This window comes from Pteropus alecto, unplaced genomic scaffold (assembly GCF_000325575.1).
Source record: "Pteropus alecto unplaced genomic scaffold, ASM32557v1 scaffold125, whole genome shotgun sequence".
Classification (NCBI taxonomy): domain Eukaryota; kingdom Metazoa; phylum Chordata; class Mammalia; order Chiroptera; family Pteropodidae; genus Pteropus; species Pteropus alecto.
In genome coordinates, this window is record NW_006436888.1 from 4466641 (window position 1) to 4476671 (window position 10031).

The 10031-nt window shown below is 51.0% G+C and overlaps 1 protein-coding gene across 1 annotated transcript in view; it reads right to left on the reverse strand.

Moving 5' to 3' along the window:
* Positions 1-10031, reverse strand: part of TNFRSF8 (TNF receptor superfamily member 8) — a 31674-nt gene that overhangs the window by 20391 nt on the left and 1252 nt on the right. The window contains exons 2-5 of the mRNA XM_006914427.3: positions 6861-6954; positions 6338-6492; positions 4201-4317; positions 1478-1621 (exon numbers count right to left, since the gene is read on the reverse strand). Of these exons, the coding sequence (XP_006914489.1) occupies positions 1478-1621; positions 4201-4317; positions 6338-6492; positions 6861-6954 (510 nt within the window). The remainder of the gene's footprint in view (positions 1-1477; positions 1622-4200; positions 4318-6337; positions 6493-6860; positions 6955-10031) is intronic.

Consider the following 10031-nt stretch of genomic DNA (forward strand, 5'->3'; position numbering starts at 1 on the left):
GCCCTCCTCCCAGCCTATGCAGCAGGGCCAACAAAAAGCAGATGCAGCCAAAAGAAGCCTCTTTCCTGATGCAATGCCCCCAGCGCCCTCTACTGGCAAAGTTTAAGGTCGCGCACACAAGGAGAAAGGCTTAAAGAGGCCAGTCCTTTCTCACAGAGCAGGTCCCGAAGGGTGAGTTAGTTGGAAGCTGAGAGGCCATAGATGGATAAGCACACTTTCTAAAAGCCATCTCTTGTCCTCTGTTCTTTTACTCTTCTTTTTTCATAGCATTCTGTTCTCCTTTGGTGGATATAACAACTTCTTGAAATTTTCTGTGGACTAATCTGATTGTTTTAAGTTCTCTTCTAGACCTAGATTTATCATTGCTTCATCTATAGTGAGCTTTCCTGTTTGTGTATCTTGTTATTCTCTGGCTTCTCTCCAGTCTAAAGATCTTTACTGCTCATTCATATTGTGAAAAAAGGACTGTGCTGAATATTCCAATAGCTAGTGAGGTTTCTTCTGCTGTGGTGTTAGTCTGCCTTTTTCACAACGGGTCCCTTCCCTGAGGTCTACCTGGGAACACTGGGCCTGCAGGTGGGGGTGTGAGGTACTGGCAGCCTTCACTTCGGCGACTGAGCAGCAATAGCCTATTGACAGGACGTGCTCCCCAACACACGAAGAGGGCTTTGCACCAGAGTGGCAGCACCACACTGGTGGCCTGGCTCTCCGTAGGCACCCCTTCAGTGTCTTTGGCCAAAATGCTAATTATTGTCGCCAGGCACCATCTGTTCGGACTGGCCAGTGCCCATGGTATACGGCCCTTACGAATTTTTGAATTTTATTTTCGAGATGAAGTTGCACTCTGCAATTCTCCATTTCACACCCATCCGTCATTTTACTTGCCTGCTCTGAGCCCGCAGCTCGTCTGGGGGTCTTAAGAGCGAGTTGCCCCTCGCTTTTCCTGCAGCCCTCATGGAGCGAATTCCTCCACTTGGTTTCATTTGTCACCACGCTGCCGTCGGTTTTCTACTTTCTAGAAATTTGTCAAAATCTCTAAGCTGCTGATCAATCCTGTTTGTTTGTTTTGCTATCAAGAGTTTATACTTTTCTGCACTCGAGCAAACGTCTACCACCTTGAGTTGGAAGCCTCTTCATAGACTTTATATTCACCTACCTTGAGTCAATAAAACAGCCTTGCAAACAAGTCAAGATTATACCAGCCCAACCATTAAAGGAAGAATTTTTTTAGAAAAAGCATCATCAGTGATAAAAAGCTTTTTTTATAAAATCATCTTACCGAAATGAGAAATTTGGACTTTATTCCATTCACTGGTTTCTATGATGGTTTCTAACTACTCAGAACAAACAAACGAAGCCCAAGCCTGACCTGGTTGACAGCTGGGGTTGAAAGTCATTTGCCCAGTTGGGGGTGAGGGGAGGTCTAGCGGTGGGGGCACAGACCTCGGCCCCTTGGGTGGGGGTACGGACTGCTTACCCTGGACCATCCCTGGTGGGAAGACAGGACAGGCGACGCAGCGGGCACAGGAGTTGGTAGCCAGTGTGACGCAGAACATGCCAGGTCGACATTCGCAGACGCGGGAGGAGTTCCACGTGCAAGGCGTCTTCTCCACGAGGTCATCTAAGGGGAGGGTTATGGGGAAAGATCAGGAATGGCAAAGGCAGGGGTGCAGAGAACCCCCAGAAGGGCAGAAAAGCATTCTCCAGAAGCGAATGCTCGTTTGATTATTCCATCGAGCAGACCTTTCTGCAGACTCAAAATAATGATGCTGCACGAAAGAAGGCAGATGAGAAAGGAGCCTATTCGACATGATTCCATTGGTACGAAATACTAGGAAATGCAAACCACTCCACAGTGACAGAAAGTACAAGGATCGCCTGGGAATGGGAGTGGGCATAGGGAGTGACAAGGAACAGAAGGACACTTTTGGAGGCGACAGATAGTTCACTCGTTATCTCGATGGGTGGTGAGGGTCTCACAGTGGCATGCCTGTGTCAAAACATATCAGATCGCACACTTTCAACATGTGCGCTTTATTGTACATCAACTATATCTCAATAAAGCCGTTCCAATAACCTAGAGGGCAGGGATGAGTGGGCGTGGGTACAAGAAAAACCAAGACTGGCCACGACTTGATGATTCTTTAAAACTGGGTGATAGGCCATAACCATTCCCAATTCCCTCCGCTTCTGAATACATTTGAAATTTTCAAAGATAACTTTCTTTTTTCCAAAATCAAAAATTAAAATGGGTTTTGTAGAAGAAAACATATAGTAATGTACTTATGTGTTTGGGGATGTTTCTCAACTCTATTTCTGCGGAAATGGAATCACTACAGCAGTAGATCCGACTAATATGACTTGCTCAGGAAAAACACTTCTCCTGGGCGGGATACTTAGAGACCGCACGTGACGAAGATAAGGGACTGCACAGTCTCTCCCGCAACCTCCAGAGGGAGCGGGAACCGGGGAGGATTTGGGGAATTTGTGCAGAAGGCAAGAGCGGGCTCAGCGATCGTGAGATGACTTGGGGCGATGACAGCTGTAGTCACTACTGTAGCCATCAATACAATCGAGTGTGTGCGAGGCGGCATTCTTGGCCCTCTACCCAGATCAAACTAGTTTAACCCATTTCATTCCTGCGACTCTCTGAGATCGTCTGTTATTACTATGCCCATCTCACAGATGAGGAAATCGAGGCACAAATCGGTTAAGGAACGTGCTGGAGTTTCTAAGCTACGAAGTGGTTGAGCCAAGATTTGAACCCGGCACGTGGGCTCCAGGGCCCATGCTCTCCGTCCCTGTGCTCCATCCGCTGCCTCGCAGGGCTTCAGCTATGGGGGGGAAAGGAACTCTTGGGCCCAGAGCCATCTTTTGCGTCTCCATCTGACATAGCGTCTGTGACAGATTATAGGTTTTTTCCCAAAAGGCCACAGCAATTTTTCTGGCCCCGAATTTTCCCTTCCCTCGACTCAACATGTAGAGAGTTGGGGAAGTTACACCATGTGACTCCTAAGCCTGGGTCATAAAAAGGGATATGGCTTCTCTACCCTCCGCTCCCATCCTTGTGATCCGGCCATCAAGCCTTGAGGAAGCCCAGAGTTAGCCACACAGAGGCTGATACAGACAGGCACTGAGGCCCCAGCCAGCAGCTGCCATCAACCCCCAGACACACCGATGAATAAGCTTTCAGAGGATTCCAGCCTCCAGCCTTCGACTTTTCCAGATGAGACTCCAGACAGCATGAAGCAGAGACCAACTGTCCCCACAGTGCCCTGTCTGAATTCTGACCCACAGAATCTATGAGTATAATGAATGGTTTGTTTTTCACCACTAAGTTCTGAGAAAATTTATGACGTGGACTTAGTCACTGAACGGTGGCCCCCAGTGACGCCACACTAAGTGTTCTTCTCTCTGGTTGGTGTCCCTTTGCCTCTGGTCTGGGTTGCAGCATGAAAGGAACCTTAGACCAGGAGAAAGAATCACGCGTTCCCCCGGCGGCCTCTGTGAGTGGGCTGGGCCGCTAACAACCATGGCGGGCTGGGTCCTGGGTCACCTCCCCTGCCCTGTGTGGCCTTCATGGAAGTCACAGGGCAGCTGGCGATGCTAAGAGGCTGTGGTGAGCTGGCCGCAGGGAAAACACCTGCGGGCTGTGATTCTGCCATGGACACAGCAGTCACTCAGCAAGCGCTCGTCCGGAGTGTGCTCTGAGAGGCGGAGCAGTGGAGTGACCAGAGCCCAGAACTCGGTGGCAGATGCCCTATGCTCCACCTCCAGCCCTGCCATTCTGAGGGCTTGTGGCCTTTAGAAGACCCCTGACTTCCCAAAGCCTCAGTTTCCTCATCTATAAAATGGGACAATCGCAATCTGTGCCACATAGGACAGTCACAAAAAATAATGAGACAAGTTTGGAACAGGGAGGCGATTAACAAATGTTTCCTTGCAGAAGAGAGCGAGCGAGCGAATAGAAACTCTCTGAAAAGGAATCACTGTCATCAAAAACCCACCCCACAATCATGAGCGGGCGTTGCTGGAAGCTGGCTGCTCAAAACGCCAGAGCAGTGAGCCAGACTTCCGAGCGCTGAGCAGCCCAAGACCGAATTCGGTGCTCCCCACCCCCTGAGTCTCAGCCTCTCCTGCAAGACCCGCACCCCCTGCCCCCTGAAGAGCCCCGGAGGAAAGACAAGACTCGACTCTCACCTCTTGAACAGCTCACGCAGGCCGTGCAGCGGCCGTCCCTGTCCAGGTAGTAGTCCTGCTCGCACTGCTTCCTGCAGTTAGGGGACCCCTGAGGGCACGGCTGCTGTGGGGACAGCCCTGGGAAAAGAAGCGGAGAAGGTTCGGGCCACCTCGGCAGAGGCCTCGCCTCCCCACCAATCATCGAAGCCCCCCCAGCTCCACGGGCAGCTCCCAGATTCTGCGCATGTCCGGTCAGGCCTTCGGAGGGAGTCGTGAGGCTGAGAGGTCAGGAATGTGTCTAAGGCCACACAAGAGAAGAGCCCCTGCGTCCCCTCTGCTTCCGGTCCCCACCCCCCTCAACCCACCTTTTCCACTATGCAGCGCCCTCTCCCCATGCTCGCTGCTACGTGCCCGCCCTCCTCAAACCTCCCCTTTGAGTTCAGCAGCGAGGCAAGGACGCCTATCACAGCTTCTATTCCGCACGGTACAGGGTTTCCAGGCAACGCGGCGACGCAAGAAAAAGAGACAGAAGTGGTAACGGCTGGAAAGGAAGGTATCAGCCAGGTATGGACGGATGACACGCCGCGGCGCACAGATAGCCCGAAAGAATCTGCAGGCACTGGGTCACAACTACCGCGGGAATTTAACAAGGGAGTGGATGCAGTGCCACCGTATCGAAACCAATTGAATGTCTGCGTATTGGTCCGAACCACGTGAAATTGCTGTTTTCATAGGTCAGCCAGTCAAAGATTGGCCATTTCGCATGGTGCGAAATCATACTGACCATAAAGAGTCAGAACAGGACATCTTGACAAAGATCCCACGTGCATCATCATCAGAAATATCAAATACTAGAAATCTAACACGGAGCTGGAAATATCTCCACTCGGAAAATAAGAAAGCACTGTTGGGAGAATTGAAAGGCTGCCCGGGCAAACGTAGGGCTGTGCCCTCCGCATCCGCTCCACACCACAACGCCGTGGCTTCTTTCCAAACTGACCGATCTACGGATGTGGTTCGATCCAATCAAAATCCCAACGGGACGTTCTGTGGAATTTGAAAAGCTGATTCTAAAATGGATATGGAAATGCAAATTACCAAGACTAGCCGATACACTGTTGCAGAACAAAGATGGAGAAGCTGCTCAGCCTTCCGTGCAGAGTTACTGAAAAATGACCGTGATGGAGACGGGGTGGATTCATGCAGAACAGACCGAAAGCCCCGCGGACTAGGACAGAGCGTGGAACTCCACCCACGCGTACCGGGACCTTCGATTTACAACAAAGCTGGCATGCAAGGCCATGGCAAAAGGACGGTTTATTTGACCAATAGTGTTGGCTCAATTGGTTATCCACGCGGACACTTGTGACGAGCCCACTGCCTCGCACCACGTCTACAAGCCAAGGTGGACGGCAGATCTAAACGTGGAAGGCAAAACAATCGTGATCCTAGAAAATAAACGCAGGTTGTGCCTGAGACTTCAGAGGAGGAAAAGACGTACGAGGCAGAACATAAAAAGCACTAGGCATAAAGGAAAAGATGGATCGACTTGACCACATTAAATTTAAGACCGGCTTGTCATGGAAAGACACCACTAAGAGAATGGGAAGGCAAGTCGCAGCGTGGGGGGCGGGGAGGGTATCTGAACACCACTATAGGACAAAGAGCTCAAAACTCAGAATTCTAAGAAGTCCCACAAATCAATTTTTAAAAAAAGAGAGAATTGAAAGGATACATTCACACAAAGATTTGTTTTTCCTTATTCATTATAGCCAAAAGGTGGAAACAACCCAACTATCCAAAAACTGGATAAGCAAAGTGTGGTGTACATTTACAATGGAAGGCTATTCAGTAATAAGCAGGGGAGAATGGGGGGAGGAGGGAAGCTCAGTCTGTCACCATGGAACCGAAAGGGTATCAAATCAACACACACAGGGGCTCATCTGTGCCATTGCAAGCGCTGGCCTCTAGGAGGCGCTCAAGGCTGATGTGAAATGAGTGAGCCCTTCCATTATCTACTCTGGCCCTCGATGCCCTCAGCGCCCATACCTTCGGACCCACTTCTCCCCTCACCTGCCTGGCCCACCCCACACCACACCACCGCCCATCAGACACCAGTGCTCTGGGAAAGAGCCCACGGCTTCCCTGGGGAAATTACCTGGCTCCGGCCCGGGCTTCCCCGCGGAGTGGGCAGAGCCGGGAGCCCTCATCATTTTGGAATCATCTTCCGGGGTGAGGTCCCCTCCAAGAAGCGTGGTCTTGGCATCGGAGCTTGCTGAGGTCAGGATGGGTTTGGCGTGGGGGGTGGTGTCACTGAGAAAGAAGCCAGAGATGGGACTGACAATTCTTCTGGTAGGGCGAGGGAAGACTCTGCTCAGGGGTAACTGTTTCTATAGAGACGGGATCCCCAGACCCTCGGCCCACAGACTCTGGTGGGCCCACCGTCAGCTTCTGGGAGCAAGGGCTGTGTTTTCTAGGCCTCTGGGTCTCCTGTGTGCTCAGGGAAGGCTGGCACACAGTAGGGCCTCATATGACTTGTGGGCTTGGCAGAGAGGCATCCTGGAGCCTGACACCGTGGGCTGAACCCCGCCTTCACACCCGGCCCAGTTGTGTCCTGGGCGTCCTGCGGGGTGAGACAGCCCCACATTAGGCTAGCTGGGTAGAAGGGAGCCGGGAGTCACCTGGCCAGCGCCTTACAGTCCTCCGGGCTGGAGCTGCAGTCACGGCTGGTCCCTAGGGAGGGCCGCTCGCAGACTGTGTCCCTCTCCGCTGTACCTGCAGGGGGGACATAATGCCTTCAGAGTTGGTGCTGAGAAGTCTGAAGACTCCAGGATTAGACTTTTACCACCGCGAACCATGGTCTGGGATGGGGCACTTAGAAAACTCAGTGGCCACCTGGTATTTGTGCCTGCCCAGCATCCATTCCCCCTTGGGGTAAGGCAGTCTGATTTTCCTCAGGCAATTACTCTACCCAATCTCAGGCTCTGTGTTTAGGGGCTGGGACTAACTGAACCCCGCTTCCCTTCCAGGAATAGCCACGGGACTAGGCTGGGCCAGTCAACGCATTTCATCCCTCTAGCCATGATGGACTGGCTCAGGCATGGGCACATGACCCAGGCCATGTCTATGAGATGCGTTTTCAGGGTTTTGTTTTTGGTTGTTGAAAATGTAGGAAGGGGAAGCTGTCTTTCCACTGGGGTTGGACAGAAAGCAAGCCTGGAGTCGTTGGTCGGCATCTTACAGATACCCAGACACAGGGGAGTAGAGAAGAGAAAGAGGGAGAGACAGAGCTTCAGGAATGGATGCGGCCCTTCCTGAAACTATTCAGAGCTATCCCCAGACTTTTCAGTTACATGAGCCAAAAAAATTTTGAGATTTTGTGACTTGCAACACAGAGAGTCCAGAAGACTAGTGGATGGAAGCAGAGTGGAGAGGAAAATACACAGTACTTTCTGCCACGTGGACATGAGTTTGCCAGCCACCTCTGTCATGTCCTAGCTGTGCCAGGCAAGTCCACTGATTATAATAATACACTCTTCACAAGGCTATTGTCAGGATAACCAAAGAGTGTACTTCACATGCCTATCACACGATGTGACATGTAATAAGTGCCCAATAAACGGTACGTCCTTTTCCTCATCCTTCCCATCACTTAGAAAGTGGCATGTGATCTGACGTTTTCACTGCAGGTAGGATGAGCAAGGCTGACTTATCTTGTATACCCGCAGGATGGTGGGGTGACAAGGCCCAGGGGTTACGTTCAGACTCCAGCTCGGATGCTCCCTGCTCTGTGGACCTGAGCAATTTGCCTGCCATCTCTCGACTTCAATTTCCTCGCTTGTAAAATGGGGCTAATACAGTCTGCCTTATGGAGTTTTGAGAATTTCAGGAGAGAGAGACTATACGAGCTCTTAGCGTGGGGCTTTGCGAGGAGCTGAATCTGAAACAGAAATGACTCTCCATTTTCCAGCTGGAGGGACGGAGGCCCTGGGAGTTGCCCCATGGGAGAGCCTACAGGGGAATTTAGAAATGATTTTGTTACTTGCAACACAGAGAGTCCGGAAGACTAGTGGATGGAAGCAGAGTGGAGAGAAAAATACACAGTACTTTCTGCCACGTGGACATGAGTTTGCCAGCCACCTCTGTCATGTCCTAGCTGTGCCAGGCAAGTCCACTGATTATAATAATACACTCTTCACAAGGCTATTGTCAGGATAACCAAAGAGTGTACCTCACACGCCTATCACACGATGTGACGTGTAATAAGTGCCCAATAAACGGTATGTCCTTTTCCTCATCTGGATCCCTTCCCATCACTTAGAAGGTGGCATATGACCTGACGTTTTCACTGCAGGTAGGATGAGAAGGCTGACTTATCTTGTATACCCGCAGGATGGTGGGGTGACAAGGCCCAGGGGTTACGTTCAGACTCCAGCTCGGATGCTCCCTGCTCTGTGGACCTGAGCAATTTGCCTGCCATCTCTCGACTTCAATTTCCTCGCTTGTAAAATGGGGCTAATACAGTCTGCCTTATGGAGTTTTGAGAATTTCAGGAGAGAGAGACTATACGAGCTCTTAGCGTGGGGCTTTGCGAGGAGCTGAATCTGAAACAGAAATGACTCTCCATTTTCCAGCTGGAGGGACGGAGGCCCTGGGAGTTGCCCCATGGGAGAGCCTACAGGGGAATTTAGAAATTAGCCAGGGTTTCGTAGCCAAAGGTTGGAGCACTTGGCACTGTCCAATGGAAATATGAGTTAATCACATAGGTCATTTTAAACTTTCTAGTAGCCACATTTAACAGGGTAAAAAGAAACACATGAAATTAATTTAAATAATAGATTTACTTAACACAATAGATCTAAAATACTATGTCAGCAGGTAATCAATATAAAAAATAATTAATGAAATGTTTTACATTTTTATACTAAATATTTGAAATCCAGTATATATTCTATACTGACAGCATATCTCACTGCGATTGGGCACGTTTTAAGTGCTCAGTGGTCACATGTGGCCAGCTAGTGGTACCACCTTGGACAGCACAGATGTAGGGGCAGCAAAGAGGCCTCTGGCGCCACCGTGTGGCAGTTCCGGGAACACCACCGAGAGAGCTTCACCAGCCTGAGCAGGTCCACCTGCCCTGGCTGCAGCAACTGAACTCAAGGTTACTTTTCACAGAGATGCAAGAGTTTCTAAGCTGGAAAGTAGCCCCTGAGGCCTTCTAGTCACACCTCCACATTTGACAGATGGGAAGACTGATGCCCAGAGAGGCGTGGGAACATGCCTATAGATGCAAAGCTATACTAAATCCCAGTTATTGCATGCCCAGTCCAGAGTGCTTTGCACTCCACCACCCCACCCCTGCGTGCAGGTGGTGGGCTTCTGCACGCCCCTTAGCAGAGTGTTTTGTGTGACCCAGACCAAGGCTGAGTGGGAGGTAACTAAGTGAACGGGGAGGGAAAGGTGTCCCAGGCAGAGGGACCAGCATGTACAAAGAAAGACCGGGTAGAAGGGAGAAGCACTGCCCATCCACGGAACTAAAGCAGACAGACCGGGCGGGGCCCAGACAGTACGGGCTGATGCTGAGAGCTGGGGCGGGAGGGGCCACAGCACCTCGGGTTGTGTTAAGTCTTCTTCTTGAGACTGTGCTTCTGGGAGGATGGAGCGGATGCACTTTCCCCTCTCCCTCCCGCCAGGCACAGCTAAAAGCCCTGGACCTCATGTGTCAAACAAAGACTCTGAAAGGTGGGGAGGAAAAGGCAGCTTAGCGAGGGACTTTGGGGCCCGAGGAACAACTCAGTGGTGAGTCCCAGGCTTTTCTCTTTGCTTCACACTCCCGGACTTGAAGTCCA